At 33.6% G+C, this 22,170-nt stretch overlaps 1 protein-coding gene across 3 annotated transcripts in view; it reads right to left on the bottom strand.

Annotated features, from left to right (window-relative positions):
• The window catches only part of CSMD3 (CUB and Sushi multiple domains 3), a 569,626-nt gene that overhangs the window by 105,260 nt on the left and 442,196 nt on the right, over positions 1-22,170 (bottom strand). For all 3 annotated transcript variants that reach the window (XM_015619103.1, XM_015619106.1, XM_015619105.1), the window contains 6 exons: positions 10,778-10,891; positions 9,847-9,942; positions 8,765-8,968; positions 5,676-5,800; positions 3,276-3,372; positions 2,268-2,372 (listed from right to left, as the gene is read on the bottom strand). In XM_015619103.1, coding sequence (XP_015474589.1) covers positions 2,268-2,372; positions 3,276-3,372; positions 5,676-5,800; positions 8,765-8,968; positions 9,847-9,942; positions 10,778-10,891 — 741 coding nt within the window. The remainder of the gene's footprint in view (positions 1-2,267; positions 2,373-3,275; positions 3,373-5,675; positions 5,801-8,764; positions 8,969-9,846; positions 9,943-10,777; positions 10,892-22,170) is intronic.

Consider the following 22,170-nt stretch of genomic DNA (forward strand, 5'->3'; position numbering starts at 1 on the left):
GCATGTGCTCCAATGAAATGAAATAGAACTATGAAACACTGACATTAAAATCTGGCCACTGCTTTCCATTTACTATCTTTATAAACATAATCACAGCTTTCAGAGCAGGAAGTGCTGTCTGAGAGTCAGATATGACCAGGACAACTGAAGAGAGCAACTCTGCATCTCTTTTTTTCTGGAGAAATTTCCTCACAAATACCACAGTTTTTTGACTTCTGAAATAGCAAGAAAACATTCTCTTTGTTGTACAAAAATGCAACAGACTGAAATCCAAAAAATACACAAGGTGCAGTTTCTGTTGTCTTCCTTCTTAGTAATGATGACAAAGTGTTGTCCTTTAGCTTAATCTCCCATATCAAATTCATGATTCAGCCCTATGCAAAATTTTCTTGAAGCCTCTTGAAAAACAATTGAACAACAGATTGAAAAAAAAGTCATAAAACTTGCACAAGTAACAGAAACTATATCTTTCTTGGAGAATAGTGGAGTAAGAGTCATGGATTCAAGAAGTGAACCAGCTGGTGCCTAGGACTTGAAATCCTCACTAAGCAATTAACTATAAAGTTTCAGAACAGCTGACCCCAGCTGAACAAATTCCATACCCCATGACACCATGGCCAGTATATAAACTAAGGGGAAAGCTGGCTGGGGACTGCTGCTTGTGAAGTGGCTGGGTATCAGTTGGTGGGTGGTGAACAACTGCATTGTGCATCATTTAGTTTGTAAATTTTAATTTTATTATTATAATTTGGTTTGTTTATCTATTACTATTATTCCCCCTTTCTTTTCTGCTCTATTAAACTTCTTTTATCTCAACATACAGTTTTGACTTTTTTTCCTAATCTGTTCCCCATCCTACTTGGGAGCAGGGGGAAAGAAGTTAGCGAGCAGCTTTATGGTGCTTAGTTGCTGTCCAGATTAAATCACTACAGACTGTATGATGTTTTAATCACATCTCTCTATCACTTGCTCAAGAAAAGTTAATTAATCATTTATCTTGTAAAACAGCATATTTCACTGAGCTACTGGTTAATTTGATATCTACTGAGAGACATCAGTATTATTTCCTGAATCACAAATTTTCAACATATACCTTGGGTTTATTCACTCACACAGAAAACATTACTTTTGTGCAGATTCACACATACATCCCTATATAAATCCACACACACATATTTGGTTATTGTTCTTGACATGGACCAATACTTTAAATAGTGTACTGTGAATCTTTTCTTTTTTTAAAGGTAGAAGTTGTATATGGGCAGTATATTATGCATATTATTTGGGCAAGAAGGAATACAGAGGTGCATTTTTACTTTCTCTCTTTTTATTTCATTTTCAAAATTTCCTGATGTTTTCTCTCATCTGAAGCTGTAAGCAGCTGAGAGCCAATCTACATTTCGAGGAAATGGCAGGATAATTCTACCTATAATTAATGTTTTGTCATAGACAAGCGATCAGACAGCAATTTTGCAAGGCTGTGTTCTCCAACTGGCTAATCAGACAACCAAAGCATGGGATTTGCATATGGTAAAACGGACAAGAAATAACAGTGACACAATTATGCAGATCAGACACCAGAACCAATATAAGCAGAGGAAACCACACAGCTGGTGATTGCCAGAATTCCTCTCAGTCATATGAGACAGTCATTCAGACAGAAAGCATGTTTATAATTACAGCCTTTTCCACTGGTGGGGGACTCAGCAATAATAAAAAACATTTTCAATAATTCAATGTTCTCACCAACCTGCAGGCATTTCTCAGTTAAGATGCACAACTGCTATTTTCAGATTATCCCTTCACTTTGCCAAGGGTGACTAGTATTTGTGTCCTACACATGCATATGTACTGTATAGTATTGAGCATAATTTGTAGATTTTGGCAAGGAGTGATGAGGTGTGGAGCTGCAGGGGTGGAATCTGTGGGAAGAGACCAGGCCTGCACAGGACACAATGGATTAGGATTGTCACACAAGCATATCTGCATTTATTTCTGTCTGCTGTAGGTCAGGAAAGTTTTCAGAGAGCAAAAGCAAATTGAGGATGAAAGCAAGACAAGCTAAATTTCACAGTCCTTATAGTATAATTTTCAGGCATGAATTTTCTCACCTGGATTTAAATGAGAATTTTACTAATGACTTTGAAGTTACAGTATGTAGCTCATTATGTGCAATAGGACTAAATATTGCTCTATGGTGTAGTTTAGGTAGAACTGATGTCTGGAACCAGCAATTGCTCTTTATTAATTGAACATTTCTGAATTACCTGTATACTCAAGGTGAAATCCAGCAGCCGAAACACTGATATCAGATTGAAAATTGAGGTACAGATTATTTGATGTGCTGTTTAGAAGTGGAGGTATGGTTGTTCCTGAAACAAGAATTAAAAATATTATTGAAATGCAGAGAAAGTGAAATAATTCCAGAGGTAAGGGTGTGTTTGTCTGTGTGGGTGTATAAACAGAGTTAAGGGGAGAAAAAGAGAAAGGGAGATAGGTCAATAATCAATTCCACAATATTCTGTCATCATGGATGCTATCAAATGGATGCTATACCTGTCCCTATAAAAGTTTTATTACATTTTCACTGCAATATCAGATATATGAACGATAGACAAGGAAAGGCTAATATAAATTTGTATTATTTGCTTTAACCCACAAAAAAGAAAAATATTCACCAGGGTCTTTTTAGAAGCAAGAGCAAATCCTGTCACCAGAATGATTCTAAACTTAACAGTCACATATATCGAGCAGCTCTGAAAATGTTGCAGGACTGTTCCTAGAAATATGATGGACTATTTATTTGTTTCAGCACAAGACAAGATAATATGATTGCCTCTGATCTCTTAGCATACACATGTATTTAGTATAATGAAAGACAACAAAAGAAAACAAGAAAACGTAACGCAAAAAGAACTTTGTCTAAAATAAAGATAAAGAATGCATCTTTTTGTATGTACAATATCAAGAGATACCTATTTTTGAGGTCTGTATTTCTGGGCCCTGCTACAAGTGTGAGTAAACAAAATTGGATTGAGAGGTCTAGTTTGGAAGCCTCTGAGTGTTATTTAATTTCTAACATTTTAAAATTTACATTTTATGAAAGTCTGCTAAATGATGACTGATTGAAACAGAAATATTATTACCTGTTGTTAATTATAGGAGAAACAAACACACATACCATGCTCAAGCATACTTACACACATAGAAAGAGCTTTGTGTTTACAATAAAGAGTGGCATCTGTGAATCATTTATTGTAAAATCTCTCAGTTACCTGAATAACTTCCAAGCCTTGGAGCATTGTTGTCAGCACCATCATAAAAGTCTAAGGAATCCCAGTTGTGTTCTGTGGCAAAACTCACCACTTGCACCTATGAAGAAAAATGTGAGGTAAAGAACATAAACTTCTTCCTTTCTTTATTCAAGCTCAAAGATCACTCTAAATTGTAGCCTCTGTTTCTTTCAGTCATGAAAAGCTGTCTTGCTTTTCTTGTCCAAGAGAATGGAAAATCATCATCAAGTGAATAAAATGGCAACTAATTTTTATGTAATTGCCAATTCAAACTAGAAATCCTGTAACCCTTAGTGAGCACCACATATTACCTCTGTCAAGAGTCACACAACTGTGAAAATCAGATGGCTATAGAATAAGATTCTCTTGTTTGGAGGACATTTAGGAGAAGATGAAACATGGTATTTTCAATTACTACAGTTTTTTTCTCTCTAGTTTCTTCAGGACAAAACTAGTCCCACAGGGATGCACGATGCTTCATCTATTTTGCCATTTTAAATTCTGCCTCTAGGTTAGAGAAAACTGCTGTGTTTGGTTACCTTCATCACCAACTCATCTCCTGAGGAGGAGCAGTCACTAGCTGCTACAAACAAAAGGTAGAATAGTCTTCATTTCTTCCAGAAGTGACAACATTCTTCCACATTCTTCCACTCATAGGGAGATGCAAAGCGATAAGACAGACTGCAAGAGGGAAGCTATACCTGTTCTCATATAGTGAAATCACACCTTACAAAGTAGAGATATATCAGATTCTTGTTCCTGTTTAGTATGGGAGAGTTTCTGGTGTTAGCTTTTTGTTTGTTTTAACTGTTTACTGAAAAGCTTTAAAAGAGACAGAGGCATGATGAAACCCCAGCCACCCTCAGAAAGGGTGCCATAGTCATTAAGTTAGAGAATAATATTTCTTTTGCCGATATATGAATATATATGCATATATATTTTTATTTTTTTTCTAAGAATGGAACAGTTTCAACAGAAGAAATAAAGACCAGCTCCAGTAAAACCAAGTAATGAAGAAATTTTTCTGTGAGAAATATATTACTTGGACCTTGTTCTACATAAAATGAATGCTCAGTTTGGCTACCTATTTCTTGGATGGAGGCCTCAAATACTGTACCTATTTTTGTAGAAATTGGTCGGATACTATAGCCAAAGGATTTCCTTTTCTTAAGTGAAGCAGTGAAGAGGCCCTAACTGTTAGCACGCTTCAGATACTTGAAGACAGTAAATATATCTTTTTTTTTTTATTACAACTCTGGGGCTAAAGATTAAACACCTAAATTGAAATAAAAGTTAGTAATTTACTCACCTCATTAATGATCCTGAAAAATGCAGCCTGTAATAAGGGATAAGCACTTCCAAAAAGCAACAGGGCTGGCCTAAGTAAGGAGGATAGTTACTGCCTACTTTAAATCCTCTGAACTATCTTTCTAGTATAAGAAATACACAGAACAAAGTATCCTAACTGTCAGCTGTCCTAGTCAACCATTTAAATTAAGTAGTGTTCCTCAAAATCAATCTCAAAATTGATTTAGGCTATTAAATACTATTGAAAGCTATGCAATGAAATTTATTAAAAAACTTTTAAACACTCAACGTTTTTTCTGATTTTCTTTATTAAGTCTACCTACATTAACTGAGCTCTTTATAATTTTCTACAGCAGTTATATTTTTAACTAGGACAGACACAGAAAATTTGTTATCATGATTTCTTGATATGCGATTTGCTAGGAATTTGTTCAGACAATGCTTAGAAGTCCTAATTTATTAAATTAAACTGCCTGTGCAATAACCAGATTTCTATCAGTTTCTTTAGTGAACTCTATAGAGATATGCATGAGTAAGCTTAATGGATACTTTCCTACTGTGTGTTTTACGAAGTTCTTAATCTACATAAGTAAACAAGAACTATGAAATTATTTTAGAGAATAAATTCCCATCTCATGCTGAAACATATTGAAGCATTTACATCACAGTGAACTACACAAACATAAAGTAAATAGCAGAGTTTTTTGGAAAACTTGTTCTTGAAGGCAACTTAATCTCACTTAATTGAAGGACATACGTAAATCTGGAGAGAGCAAAAAAGAATTCCTAGGAAGGCTTTCTATTTCCCCTGGCTTACAGCGAGTCACTGATCGAAGTACGTTTGGAAGTTACGGTGATATTTTTCTAAGTAAAAGGCTACAATGCATCTTTTAAGATTTTTTAAAATCTTAAAACTTTCAAACACTGCATAATTAAAAAGATGTGCAATAAAGTCAATTTTAAGAATCATTAATGAGATAGAAAAACTGTACAGATAAATGATCTTTTCACCTTTTGCATCAGGAAAAACAGATCTAAATATGATGATTGCAAGCAAATATCAAGTACACTTACTTGAATCCCAGCTCCCTCTGGTACTGTGATCTTCCACACACAATTCAGATTGTTGTCATAAGGCTCAGGATAACCAGGAGATAAAATGGTCCCTTTGCGCTTTGTTAAAATACCACCACAGGGCACTGGTGCAAAGGAAATGCATAAGACAAGAACAGAAGTATGAAGCTTCAGAAGTGAGAAGACTTATTATAAAAGCTTCTACTGTGGCTGAAAACTTTTTAAATTGATGCTACATTAAAAAATATATATATGCCTCAGGAAAAAAAAAAATTATATCTCAAAACTCTTCTTTTAACTGACCAAAGAAGGAATAACAGATGAAAGTTAGAATTACGTCAGTTTCCTACCTGACAGAATTATGTTAATATTCCCCTTCTTTATTTTAACTTTACAGAGTGAAATCTATTCTACTCTCTCCTGGTAATCTTACTAAAAAAAAGTAATTTTTTAAGGCTTAGATTGAAGTTTGAAAAACTATGTATTGTATTATCATAAAAGATAGAAAGTATCACATAAAGGTAACATTCTTTCTTTCTAATATTCTTTCATTCATTCTTTCTAATATTGCTCCTCTAAAAAATTAATAACACCCGTCTTAATTCCTTGACTGTTCTCTGCTTGTGTGAGTTATTCCATCACAGTCTGTGAATCTACTGCATCAGTAAAGTATTTGCAAGATCCCTGGAAGACTACATTCATCACATCTGTGTCCATGGATTAATAAATGTATTATGCATTAAACAGGACAGACACATTAAGTACCATCAAGTTTCTCTTTTGAATGTTCAACTTGAATGCATCTTGTCTATATCATTAGAGGCTCTAACAGAGACAAAGATTACATCTTAATCTGCATACTTAATTCTGTTGGTATTTTAGAATTTGAAGGAAAAGATTGATGAGATAGTTTAGCAAGTCCATTAAAAGCTAATGTATCACTTCTATGCAACATCACTAAGTTCTGAAGGGATTTCAGGAGCTGCAAATATGAGGTTTTAGAAAATAGATAGGATACACCTTATCTCAATAATAAATATTGTAGCTACATATTGCATGACATAAAATTAATAGAATCTGTTTGGAACTACACGGGCAAATAAAAAGCTAGTGCCACTTAAAGTGTTTAAACAATTACCCATAAAAGGATGAACAGAGATAATGGTTGATGCCAGGCTGTAGCTTGAGTGTTGTGTTAATTTTTGGGCCCCTCACTACAAGAAAGACATTGAGGTGCTGGAGTGAGTCCAGAGAGTGGCAACAAAGCTGGCAAAGGCTCTAGAGAGTACATCCTGTGAGGAGGGGCTGAGAGAGCTGGGGCTGCTCAACCTGGACTAAAGAAGGCTCAGGGAGAGCTTATCACTCTACAATCTGAAAGGAAGTTGTAGCCAGGTGAGGGTTGAGATCCTCTCCCATGCAAGGAGCGATAAGGAAAGAGGACATTGCCTAGCCTGTGCCAGGGGAGGTTCAGATTAGACATCAGGTGAAGTTCTTTACAGGAGGGGTGGTTAAGGATTCCAATGTGCTGCCCAGGGAAGTGGTGGAGTCACCACCCCTGTAATTGTCCAAGAAAACATTGGATGTGGCAATTAGTGCCGTGCTGTAGATGGCATGGTGGTGTTTGATCAAAGGCTGAACTTGATGATCTTGGATGTCTTCTCTGACCTTAATAATTCTATGATTCAGTGATTCTGTGTCTATTATCTGAATATGTAATATTAAAAGATTCACTAGAATTAAAGCAATTTAATATGGTAACGTCTACCACTTCAATTATTAAACTGGTTTAGTTTAATGCAATTTTCACTGTATAGGTATTTTATCACCTTTATTGACACAGCAATTTTCACACAGAAGGTGGCCTGTAACCCTTCCCCAGTTTAGCTTGTCTAGAGACAGATAGCTTTCTCTTCATAGACTAAACCATGTATTAAAATATTAATGATATATTGTGATCAATGTCCAAAATAATGACTTCAACACTTTGTCAAGTTGTTATATCTGAAAAAAACAAAGGGAATATAATTCAAGGGGAAAAGTAGTACAGATTGAACTGTAATCTATGAGACAAAATGAGATAAAGCTATATACTTCACCTTCTTATTGACATAGAAATTGTGGTTTTATTGCTATGCCTAAAACATTCTAAATCAGCATTATTTGTTTAAAACTTGGCTAATAATATTTCATCAATATTATTATTATTATCAAAACCACTGATACTCAGCCTTGATATCTATTGGTATTTTGGGATTTTGGAGATAATCTTTTAATTTACTAAAAACCACCGGTACTCTACCAGGCACCACGAGCTGGTTAGCATGGCAGATGAAGCATCAGCCTAATGAAAATGTGCTCTTTATTTTATTTACTTACCTAAACCTCTGTTTATGTACTCTGCTGGAGTCAGTATCATAATGCCATTTTGCAATGGGTTATGATATTTTTTATAAAAAATTTTGTTCCCTATCAGGAAAAGTAAAGTGGGGAATTTCATTACAATTATGAGATTTCCAGCTGGTCCAAGTCAGTTTATAAGTATCAATGGATGCACATTAATTTAAGAATTTAATTTTGAGAATTTAATCTCAAAGTCACTAGAACCAGATGAAATATGTTTTCTGAGCTGAAAAGCTAATGGCCTTTTCTTGGCAGGTAACAAAATATTAATGTAACTATTTCTAAATCTTTAATTTAGTAGTGTTCTTCCTAATAGCTTGCAATATCTTGTTGGAAATCTGCAGTGTAAAAGCATCTTTGTCTTGCAAGAAGTAAGAGCACAAACTAATATTTCTGATTCTTGAATAAAGAGGGGCAGCCAGGAACTTCCAGGGATGCTAATGAAAGAGAAGCTATCATATTAATTATGGCAGCAGAGCATGTTCATGACACTTGTGAAAGTTCATGCCAAGATTAGAATTGAAATAGTTAGAAAGGAGAAAAAAATAACCTTAAATAAAAAAAGAAAGTAAATTAAAGTAAGCAAGAATTAAATAATATACTGATGACAAAGAATAAACACATTTAACTAGGGAACCATCTACCCTTTAAGCAATATTTAGTTATATTAAAAAGCCTTAGCAACTCACCAATACATGTAGGGAGTGAATCATTCCATTGTGCCAATGCATTTGGTACTGTATCACATCTAATTGCTGTTGACCCATGGAGGATATAGCCTGGATTGCACTCAAAAAGAACCAGTGAACCAACTGCAAATTCATTTCCAATCCTTTTTCCAAATCTTGGTTCAGGCACAGAGCTACACTGTGTTGCACTTGTTCTTGGAACAGCTGTAACATACAAACAATTGTGGATTCTTAATTTTAGATTTGATAAGGGAATACAGATATTGAACCACAACTATTTAAAATGTCTGGAAGAACCCTTCAGCTATTTCCCTGTTGAGAACATTTCCACAATCCCCAGATGAATCTTCACAATAGAGATTGCTCACTTTTGATGTCTGAGTTACTATTAAAGGAGAGCAGAGCACACATATCCTTGCCAAGATTTGAAGTAATCTAAATAAAATCCATATGGAAACCTTTCTAAATGACACTTACAAGAAATACTACCATGAGATACTCAACTAATGCAGGGTTTCAAAATAACATTTTGTGTCAGATATTTATATTTATTCATGTGGATTTCTAAATGTGTGTTCTGACTGTCAGATGAGGATTTACATGTAATGAAAGAATGAAATGCAGTTGCAAGTGTTGGTATATAAAATTTTCTCATTTGACCCATAAAAAGGCAAATAAAAACATGTAAATCAAGAAAAATATCTTTATAACAGTAAGAACATTTTTAACCCACAGGTAATAACATTTACAGTTCTTCACATTTAAATTGAGAGATAAGCCAGTTAGAGCACCCAGACGGTTCTAGGAGTTGTCAATCAGATTAGCAAACAAAACCAGCAGTTTTATATAACTGTCTTCTTAAATTTGGAACCCCTCTTATGCTTCTTAAGTATTTGATCTCAGCTTTAAAATACAGATAAAAGAATAGTTTCAGAGATATTTCAAAACATGTAAAAATAGTGACACTTATTCTATTGTTAAAAGGCTATTACTTTCCTCTTCATTCTCAGTCTGTTTCTCTCTGATGATTTACAAACTATGATGAACAGAGTAAATGTAAACATTTTTCTAGGTTGTCTCACCTTGATAAACAAAATGAAATCCTTTAGCTGTAATTGGTCCAACTGAGGTAAATCTGACTGTGATCTGGTTCCCCGAACTCAATGGGAGGGATTCACCTACTCAAACAATGAAAATACACAGCTATCATAGCCACTTTTTACTAAAGAGAACACCTGTCAACATCTTTGGAGCTAGAAATACTACTGTCCAAACCCTGCTCTGCTTCACTTAACTTTGCAACATACATGCACTTTTAATATTTTATGTTGACAGTATTATGTCATTCTAGAAAAAGGGAGTTAAAACTCATCTTAGTTACTAGGAATATTAGTTGGCTTTTTCCTTTACCAAAAACAAGCAAAGCCCCTCCCCAAAAAAACCTCAAACCAAACCAACAAACCACCAATGACAATGAAAACAACAACAACAACAATCCACACCACAACACCACCCCCTGCCAATAACACAGAAAAATGAAACCAAAATGGAAAACAAAAAACAAACCCAACAATAATCCAAGAACCCAACTCCCCAAGTTATCTCTTTAAATAGACTCACAATGTAACTAATAAATTTAATTTTACTTTAGCACAAATATGCCTTGCTTTCCCTTTAAAATATCTACTGCTTATTTCAAATTACTCACTAGATAAAGCCAAGGCACAGAGTAAGAAATCCTAAGTACCCACAATATTAGCTAAATATCAAAAGAAAAAAAACTTAAAAATAAACTTTAAAAAGCTATTTTATGCCATTCCAATCATCAATGCAAAGATTTTGAAGTGTTTAGTTCAAAATGTGGATTTCACATATTTGTCTGAGATGAATTTAAGCAAATACAAGAATCCTTTTTTTCCTTTTTTTTTTTTCTTTTTTGGACTACATTTTATTTCTAGGTTCATAAAAAAACCCTCTAAATAACAATATACTGACAGTTCTATTAAATGATACCTGAATGAGATCCTGAGAGAGAGGATAACAAAGAAGACTGTAGAGCTGGGCCATCGTATACTTCCACAACGTCATGGAGTGATGTCTGGAAAAACACAAACTGGCCAAAAACAACTGACCAAATAGACAGGAAAAAAAGGAAGAGGCACCAGTAGCCAAGACAAAAACCAAACCAAAGCAAAACATAGGGAATAGAATAAGAAAGGGGGGAAAAAGAGAGAGAACAAAATATATATTAGTTTATGGTTTTAAAAATAACTAAGTCAACAATAACTGTGCTGGTGCTGAATGCAGGTTATTTTTCATATCATTACAGCAGTAAAAGGATGAAAATACATCTAAATGAGACAATGAAGGTAGAGAAGCCATACATATACATAAAATCATTAAAAGATTCTAGTAATTTAGGAAGAAAACAATTTTTCTGCTGTTGAATTATTTTCTACTTTCAAATTCTGTGCCCTCTCCCACACATCTAAGTTGTCAGGATAATTTTCTGCTTCATAAATCCAGGCATGTTATTATAGACTGTGCTTTATTAATTAATTTTGTTGATAATCCTCTGTAACTTTTACTTACCTTGGAATGGTACCTATTTTTTTTAAAGAATGTTAAAGTTGAATATAGCTTCATAATGAAATTAATGAGCAACTGATTGACGGCAACAAACATTTTTCAAAATACATCTATTGAATCAAAAAAAATCTTTATTTTTAAAGTCATTATAGTAGAGCAACTAAAGGCAAAACATATTTTTGCACTGAAGTTCAGAGTTTTGCACAGCACATAATTTGAATTACAGGTGTTTTCCAATAATTGTAAATCAGTGAAAAGAAAAACAAATTTTTGCGTTCGTTCTGATTCTAGAAAACATTTATATCCAACACTACAAGCATTAGAGGGGAAAACAACTTATTAATTATCATGTATAAAGGTGGAAACAGTCAGATACTTTTAGGTACTGGAACACCTTAAAAGAGAAACTGAAGCAGTTCCTGTTCATTATCCAGGTTAGACATTTTGGGAATAAATATTCCAATATGTTGCTACTTGGTTCTATTTGTCTGCCAAAAGTTCTACAATACCTTAATTTGATAGTTTCAGTTATAGAAGATGAAGCTCTCACCTCAAATTCTTTCAATTAATTATATACCTTTAAAGCTTTAAAAATAGCACATTAAAACTGCATTGTCTTCAGACTGTCGACATTTTCTTTGACTGATTTTTTTAAAAACAGTCAGTTTCTATGTTCCTTACTCATGATCTCATCATATACTCATTTCAGTTTCTGAAAGTATCTTTTTGAAGGAAAAGATTAGATGCTATAATTTATTAAAATTTGAAACAAAAGTTTTTCTGAGATATTTACAAAGATTCTTGTCCATTTTTTAAGAGGAACTGTCTATAAGTAAGATGCTGAATTCTCTTCATAATTTCTCCTTCAATTTCCAGAAAATTAATAATCGACATTTTTAATAGTTCTACTTGTTTTCAAAATAATATTTATCTGGGTTCAAGTCTTTTCTTTGTTGTTGCTGAAGAAAACTAACAAGATTTTAATCCAAGTAATTGTTTCTGTCACATTTTTACTTTTATCAATTTTGTTTTTCATTCTCAGTTTCATTTTGCCATTGAGACAAGAGAAATTCCTTGTGACTTCCACTGTTATTTCCTATTTTGAATTAAGTTTTAAACTCTGTATAGAAAAATCAGGCAAGAGGTGAGGCTCCCATAACAAACACACAAAACTGTTATCAAGAGCTGTATCTTGGGAAAACTGTAGAAATGGAATTGTTAAGCTATATTTGATTTTTATGGGTTATTATAAAATATTTACCTGTAATTTTACCATATAGTGAGTCAAATTCCAAGATCTATTTATATGTTTTTTAAATATTTCAATATTGTCTTTGTCTCTAGCTTTGTCCTGTGAACCCTTCAGTCTAAAAGTATATAACACTGAAAAAGTGAACTAATACAAGACCTAATATCAGGTACTTTGGAAAGAGAAAGGTCCACATATCATTTTTGATAACTGGTTTTTTCACTATCATTTGTGCATTTCTTAATAAAATACAGATAAAAATATCAGACCATAACCAAACGTTTTCATTGACTTAAATAAAATATATTTAGAAGATATTTGAAGTGGGTGAGACATTGAAAGAAGTGACATAAGAATTTTTGCCAGAAAGGGTTTAACATGGAACAGCAGTAAGCCAAAGTAAGGGGTTTTCAGTCCTTTATGATCAATTTATGTGAGTCAAGCTGCTTTCTCAAATTAAACAGCCACTTATATGCTGCAGCCACTAGGGAAGAAAATTTAGATGCTGCTCCTTCCTTTTTCTGTGCCAGGATACATTATTTTTATTAATTAAACTGCAAAATGTTGAAATATATAGGTTCTGATACCTGACCAACTGACTCAATGTAACAAGAAAGGAAAGTCTGACTATTAGAATAAGAACAGTTCATTATTCCTGTGTTTTCTGGTGCTCATTCTGGTCTACTCCATTTGGTATGTGTTCATTCTTTTACTTTCAAGTGTTTAAAAACAATTTTCTTAAAATTAAATAATAACCAACATATTTGAAGACAGTGTAAAGATAGCTTCTAAATTAACAAAAGTTGATAAAATATAATGTAAGTATGCAGTATAGTTTCCCTTTGGAAAACAAATAATTGAAAACAATTATTCAGTTCAAATAAAGATCAAATCACTTCAGCTGAAGAATTTTGGTGTGATTTTCTTTTCTTTAATGATGGATGGACAAGAATTCTCTGAATAATGACTCATTCTTAATCATCTGCATCCCCAGTAACTATAATGAAATAATGAAAGTCACCTGTCCAAACTTGACATCTAAAGTTGGGCCACAAATTATTTCTGAATTTATGTTAATTTTGGCCTTCAATGCTTTGTAGCAATAATATTTAAAAATGAAATATATTTTTCCCTGTGTTTCATGGTTTAAAATTTTACTTACACATTTAGTTGTCTTTTAGTTTACAAGATAAACTATGCAAGGTTGTTCAAAAAGCACTTTCTCTTGAAATCTGATAGTTACTAATTTATGCATTTCTTAAAAAAAATAAAGAAAATACATGTTTAAGGGTTGTTTTTTTTTTTACCTTTCCAATTGTGTGATTTTTTTTTTTTAAATTTCAAAATTCAATCTAAACTGTAATGTCAATACTGCTAATAATTTAGGACAGTGAGGGAAACCATTAATTCAAATTATGTAATAGCACAAGCAAGCTCCCTTTTAAACAGGCAAGAGCCAGATGAGCAGACTTTCTATGCCTCTAAATATCTAGATGTTTCTGTGGCCTTCATCACTGTAACATCTGGACACTTTCAATGAGTTTGGAAAGCATCTAACAACAGATGGAATTGGCCAAAAATAGTTTGCTAGTTAAAAATTTCATCAAAGAAATTTTAGTTTCATTTTTAGACTAAGAAATAAACACATATAGAGTTTACATCTGCCTGCTAAAAAAAAATACTGGTATAATTTAAATTGTATTATATTACGAATAGTATTGTCAGTATAATTCCTATCATAAATTTAGAAAATAACTGCAGTTAAGAAGAAATTTAATAATTCATGTTTCTCTGCATCATTTTTCTTCAGAGACTTCACCCCAGATTCAATTCTACATGGATTTTGACTTTCCTAACCCCATCTTTTCAGTGTATTTCAAGTGTTTGTATTCCTCCTTGAACATCTGACCTTGCTTCAACCTCTTGGTTCTTTTTGTTCATGTTTTATCAGCAACTCCTTGTTCATCTGTGCAGGGTCTCTGTCACCTTTGTTTGATAGTCTGAACATTGGCATGGATCATTACTTTTTTGAAGTGGTGACCCTTGAAAATAAAATGTACTTCCTGGATTTCTCATCTCTTCAGGGCCATGTACAGTCAGAGCCTTCCAAAAGAGACCCCTGGATTGCTCACATTTCTGACTGTATTGGGTCTGATTGAGATAGAGTTCATTTCTCTTTAGTAGCCTCAGTGCTGTGCTCTGCTCTGGTAGCTGGAAGGGTGTTGATAACACATCGGTGTTTACAAGGAGCTGGGTGTGGGCAAGACCCCAGGGGAGGGGACACAACCAGGACAGCTAACCCAAATTAACCAAAGAGATGTGACATACCATATGATGGCAGCACAAATATAAAACCTAAGGGAGAGAGGAGGAATGAGAGGATAATTTTTGTCTTACAGTGTTTGCCTTCTGGAGCAACATCTACATGCACTGAGGCCCTGCTTCCTGGGAAGTCGTTGAATATTGCTCGCTGATGGGAAGTAGAGATTAACTGTTCCCTTTGCTTATGTGCACACAATGCATTGCTGGTCTTTTTTGCTTTAAACCTGCTAGTTGTTTTCTATCTTATTTTCTCTCCCTTGTTCCGCTGGGAAGGGGACTTATAGAGTGGCTTGGTGGGCACCTGATATCCAGCCAAGGTCCACCCACTACACTGACTCAGCAGAGAGTTAAACCTAACTCAAAATTCAAAACTTTACAGATAGCATATAATAGTCATTAATGCTAGTACTGATCAAGTAGTATTTACCTGGATAAAATATATTTATTTTATATATTATGCCAGCTATTGAATCTAAAGAAATATTCTTAATAACTTACATGGATAACAATGGAATAAGATAATATAATTCTTCACCCTGGGTTTCCCTTTCTTGGGGATATTTTGTGTGCCCAATGATTTACATTTAGTCTAAAATCAAGTCCACTACTATTGTAATCCACTTGTCTTTAAGAAAATAGCAGAAGGACTAACATGGTCTAAGCATTGCTATTATAGAAACTGAAATGTGTAATTCATATTAGCCCTGCTGGTGAGGTTTTAGGTATTTGTTTAAAGTCAGAATCAGAACTTATAATGATAGGTCTTAGTAACTGACAAAGGAATGTGAAAATCAGCCCTATTAACTATAATAGAGCACAAATTATCTTTACCGTTCTTAATACATATATACGTCTCCAATCAGAATCTATTTCAGTCTGCAAAAGACATACATGAGCTATATCATGGGCATTATCTTCTACAGTAATTTCACTGTTTCTCTTGCACCAAATTAGTTGAAAGAACTAAGCAAAATCCCAACAAACAAAAGACTCAAATAAATCAATTGATATTTTAAGAACGGTAATTTAAAATTATGCTTGAAAATGGTAGTTTAGATAATTTCCTCTAATATATTTAAAACAGGTTTCTTCTAACTGTGAATAAAAAATTAAGGTGTTCAGGTGTCTAACAGTTGTGGTATAAAATAGGTCTAATTTTAGAGCTAGAGGTGTTTCTCAGAATTTGAGGTTACTCTGTAGAAGTTAACTTCTCATAGTTTCAAAAAACCAATTCCTTCATCAGTTTAAACAGTATTTCCAAAAGTGAGTTTTTTTTACAACATGAACAAATAAAATATGGGAAAATTATTTCACAGTGAAAAAATCCATAAATATCTGTTTCTATGTCTGGTCCACTGATGATAGCCTCTCTTTGCTTATGATTTAGCTTTATTTTTTTTTTCCTATGAATACCTATAAAGAAATTACAATACCATATTTAATTATTTTTTTCAGAAAGAAGTCCACATTTTTGAGAAACTTCTTTAAAAAACAGAGAAATGTCTCACTAGAGAAATAGTCTCTATGGTGATTAAGGATAACAAGTGTGCACTAAGAAAGAAGAAACGCAAATTTCTCATGCATCTTAACTCCCAAGTCTGGAGACCCCATTCACTGTGCTAAGTGGTGGTTCATGGTCAGTCAGCCAAATGATAAATGACAGTGGAGAAAATCTATGCTTTAAATAAACAGGATTCAGGCACAACTCCAGGAAGCAGGAAACTACTGTGTGGTGTTTTCTATCAATGAGAAAGACTCAGCAAGTCTTTATGGTTGACCATATTAGTGTCATCAATCAAATGATCAACTGGTAGGAAAAACACTTGTTCCCATTCTCATAAGAAAGAGGAATTCTTCACAAAAACAGACACCTGCATTAAGATTTGACTACACTAGTATGATGATAATCAATTTTTTTTAAGAGGAGAGGAGGAGAGAGTGTTCTTTTTCTGTGAGAAACAGGAGATTATTTAAACTTTTCACTTCTACAATTTTCTTTGGATGTCACTTTCAAGATGTCTCAAACCAGCCATGGAGTAGCCTTGCAAAATATGAAGTGCATAAATGAATATCAGAATATCTGCATCTAGAAATATTTTAAAGTCCATCAATTATTTATATGAAGTAGCTCTGCATTCATTGACTGCAAGCCAAGAGTTTTGCATAACACAGTTTAATCATGGAAATTATATTTAATAAACTCTGGTACAAAGACTTATTATGAGCCTTTGCTGTCTGAATCTATGACAAAAGCAGAAAAATTACTCTTACTATAATGTTATAAAAATCAGAGTCTACCTATAGTTGCAACTTGTATCTGCCCCTCCTACTGGAATATAGCCTTTCTCTTTAAATGGCTCCCTTCATTTAAGTCTTTAGCTTCATAACAAGCAGCAGATAAGAGAAAAATTATTTAATTTTCCTTTGTATTTAGGATAAACCTGCAATACACTGTGATGCATTAAACTAGAAATATAAATGACAAACTGACTCAGTATTTTAAAAGCAACTTATATTCATGTAGACACCAAATAAACAGATATTTGCCCCCTTCTGCTGAGAAAAATGTCCAGTAAAACTGCAAGATAATTCGAGTGTTTGTTGGGCTTTTTGAAGAAATGCAGTTCAATAATCTCTGAGAAGGTTTTTTAAGAAAAAGATTGAAAGATGATACCCTAAAGACATGATCATACAAAATTCATGGGTAGGAATATTGCTCTAAGTAAGGAAACCTAAATTAATTTTGACTGGCTAGCATCAAAGAGTTAGAAGATCTGATCTTTTACTGTTCAGTGTAATAGCTCAGTTTGACATAACACTACGCCTGAGTTAGCACTGCTTCTATCACTTCTAAATGAAAATAGTAGCTAAGGTCTCATTTTTTAAAAATGTTTCTCCTCTTACATTTTTAAACGTTTGGTTTTCTACCAGTTACTATTAATACATTCAGTATAGTCTGTGTCTGTAACAGTGATCTTCAGTGATATCAGCTACATTTCTCTGCAATGGTTGGCACTTCTTATCATATGCTATAACAGGAAAATCAGTAATTGTTTGTGAATACAAAGTAGAGTCCCTGCTAATTGTACCCTGCTGTGTAAATCTTGATTAATTTCAAAGAAACAGAATAAAACAGTGCTCCTGACCTTGGAAGAAGTAAAAATTAATTCCACTTGTACAGGCATTTCTTGAGTGCATTACAGACTAGATGTCAAAATAAGGCTAGAGAGGGCTTTCTGTGTAAACCATTGGATGGTACATTCTTACTGGCATGAGTTAGGGACAGAGAGGTGCTGAGTGACTGAGCAATGAAATGAAATGGAGTTGACATACTAGTGTTACAAAAAGTAATCAGATATAAAAATAAAGAGAATAATTATAGAACTGAAAAGTTGCTAAAGATGCCAATAGGTAAAAGGACCCCCATATATATATATACACACACACACACACATATGTATACATTTTCTATAGCAACTGAACTATAGATTAGTTACAGAAACTTTACACAAGTTTCCCAGTGTAAAGAAGTATGATTTTGTCAGACAAACTGACAAAAACCCTCAAATGTAACAATTCTATTTCAATATCATATGTATATGATCATATCAATATTATATATATATATATAGCACAAATTCACTGTTATTAGTAAATTAATATGAGTCATCAACATAAAAGTCATGTAGGTTTTCCAAAACACACACAGATGTGCCAGTTAACTGTACATGAATCGGATGAATTAATTTGAATACATATCAGTTCTTCCCAATGTATGAGACCTACACTACTGTCTAGTCCTTAATGTGTGTGGAGACTCCTTAAAGTCTGTGGAAAAAGCCTTTACTGAATTATCTGATTTTCATCAAGAGTTATTGGTGCTCCGTCGGTAATTTCAGCTGGAGATGTCAAATGGAATCCTATATTTCCTAGCATAACATACAGATGATTAGAGAGGAAAAGGCAGAATAAATTATTCTCTCTGCAAACAAGGAAGAGGTAAGGAAGGGCAAGAAAGAGTTCTGTTTCTAAAGCTCTCATATGCCATTTTCCTCCCACAGACGAAGGTGAAGGAAATAGCTGTTCCAGTGATCTCAAAAAACCAGAGCACACAGATCTAGACTGAGCTGCAAGCCATCCTCTGCTGTTCTTCCTTTGTTTTAATTCTACAAAGGAAGTGTTAAACAGAAACATGATGATTTGTCCTCTCTCCTATTACTGTATTCCTGCATTCTCAGACTCAGAGAGGAGGAAAGAGATGAGATGAGATCTGCTCTATTTCATGTTTGAGAAAAGGAAATATTTATCTGAATGTATGAGAAGACAGTAAGAATATATTTGGAGACAGAAGATGGGGTATTTATTAACACTAGTTGCTCAGCATGAGCAAGTGATGTTAAACTGCACAGAATAAAAGCTTACACACATATTTTCCATATGCACACAAATGGGCATAATTCCACAGAAAATGTGAGATTTAAGACTTTTCCTAGAGCTGGAAGAGGACTGAACTCTCCTAATTAACACATCTCCTGCTTTCTTCTAAAATCAGCAGATCTTATTACCCTACATAAACTATCATTCTCCTCTGGCTTTAAACCTCTGCCTCCCTTTCTTCTTCTCCCTTTCTGCAGCTCACATCCCTCTCTCCTGGCCTGAATCATCATGCATACATGTAAAGCTTTTTCAGGATCTGCAACAACACAACGGTAGAGGGGAAACAGTTAAAACAGTATTTTTCATTTATTACTAGTTATATAATGTTAATTTGCATTATATTATTAATTACAGAGTATATTATTTGCAATAATTTAAAAATAACTAGTGTGTTCATCTGTGATCTTTTACAGAAACCTGGAGGAAGCATCAAACCATACAACTTTCTTTTCTTCTTATTGATTTGTTTTGATTTTACTCAAATGAAATTCAAACATCTATTATTATAATTTGTTTAAACAGGTAACATAGATTTATTTATTCCTATGGCCAAAAAAATATGTATCTTATAATTTTAACTCCTTTAATATACTCTTCAGACTTATTATTTTATATCTGAGATGTTGAATTTATCTCATTTTGCCTAACCTACCAAAAAAAGTATATGAGTTTTTGTGCCTTATTATTCAATATTTTTGCTGAGTGGAAGGAAATATAATAACACATTAAAAAAAAAACCAACAGAAGGCCTGTGTTCCTGTGTGTTCTGGTTTCAGCCAGGACAGGGTTACATTTTGCAGTAGCCAGGAGCTGGCATGGCCAGGACAGGAGTTTTTTCTTCACCACCTCATATCATTGTCAGTGGCTGGGGAAAGGAAGGCTCTTAGATGAGAAGGGGCTCCTTCAGGTCCAGCAAGCCTGGCAGAAAGAGCCATCTGGTACTGTCTATTATCATCTGGCTTCTTTTCCATGTGAATTGTTCCTTTTTATATGCCCTCTGTCATTAATACTGTTTCTGTTACTGATCTTATTCTTATCTCATTTGTTTACAGTAAATTGTTCTTATTTCAAACCATGATCTTTTGAGCCTCCAGTTCTTTTCTTCCCACCCACAAGAGGGAAGGGGGATGAGGTAGCAAGTGGCAGTATGGTTTTATTGAGAGCACTAAATTGGACTAAAATTCCCAAATCACAACACTGTGAAATTTCCTTGACTTACTATTCTCCTTTTTTTTTTTTTTTTTTTTTAATTTTTTTAAAGAATGTTATTCTCAGTGTATTACATGAAAAATATACCTCTCATATGTTGCCAGTGTTTTTTCTAAACTAGGGAAAGAGTGTTGAAGTAATAATACAGCTGAAGTAGAACAGTTTGACAAAAAAAAAAAATATAGAAGGCCCAAGGCAGTAATTATATTTCATTTAATAGACTGAGAGTGAGTTAACAGACCTGAAGCACTGACTAGATTGAGAATTAGAAATTTAATTTGAATAAAAGCTGCATGGAGAAAGCCTACTGATAAATTAGGCAATATATTGTTTGATATAAAAGTACACTAGTTTCAAAGCATTCTACTGAAACGCTTTAATGAAGGTGCACAGACATTTTTCTATATTATGGTGGTCCTACATGTAGTCCTTCTTAAAAACTAAAGTAGGCCTTTAGTCACTACAAATATTTTTTAATTAGGTATTTTTATGGTATATAAAACAGCATATTTTAAATCTATAATGCCTAACAGACCCATCAGTGATTAATGCTACAAACCTAAATAAAAGCAGAAGAATAAGAGAACTATGTTTCCCATGTACTTTTCACAGGCTATGTTTTCTGAGATTATTTTACCAAGGCAGTAGTCAAAGCTGCAGATCTAGGTGCTAATTTGAAATTTACTGTTTTGTACAGTTTAAACTTCTGGCTTCAAATCTATTCTGAGGGGAATAGCCAGGAAGAAAAAATTACATGTTCACATCTCTGAAAGTCTATCAGCAAGCAATACAGTAATGAGAAAAAAAATTTGGAAGTGTAATTAGTTGTATTTTTTTTGTTCTAAATAAAAGACAATACTGTTATGATGTGTAAGTACTCAGGATTCTCTGAAAGGGACAAGAAAATTAGGTGGAATGCTTTTTGCTTGGGCCCATTAATTTTAATCTAGAGGTTTTTTCTTTAGTCTCTTACAAAATTGTGTATAAATAGGTAAGGAATCCACAACTTTACAGCCAACAACTACTGACATTCACTTTAAACTGAAGAAGCTACTACTCAGATAACATTCTGAGACCAGTTGTGCACATTGTGTGATCCATTACTTCATTGGTCCATTTTATTGAGAAAAATTAGTGGAAGAGTTTAGACAAGGAAGAGAGTAAGTAGGAGGCCATCACCCTGCTACTAAAAAAGTGCTCTGAACCACAGAAATGTGGAGATCTTGGTAATCTTGAACATGGGCAGCATTTTCCAATCCTGCTTCATTTTGTTTTTACACAATTGCTTATATGCTTTGAGAAAAGAAATCAGAATCACACTTTTATAGCACCTGACTGTCTAAGCAAGAATTTCTGAAAAGGAAGAAACTGGTGAAAGTAAAACATCAGAATTTTGTTTATTGCTAATTTTTCTATTACAGTCTCTGAAGGAGAAAGTGCAAACGCAGCTTATTTTGGTTTTTCCTGTAGATCTTAACAATAGCCTGTATATAACAGAAGGGATATTCAAAGAAATAACAGATCTACAAAAATTGTTTTTGTTGATGATTCTTGTGATGGTAATAACAAAATCATTCATAAAACTATTATCTACAAAGAC

Source organism: Parus major, chromosome 2 (assembly GCF_001522545.3).
Source record: "Parus major isolate Abel chromosome 2, Parus_major1.1, whole genome shotgun sequence".
NCBI classification, from domain to species: domain Eukaryota; kingdom Metazoa; phylum Chordata; class Aves; order Passeriformes; family Paridae; genus Parus; species Parus major.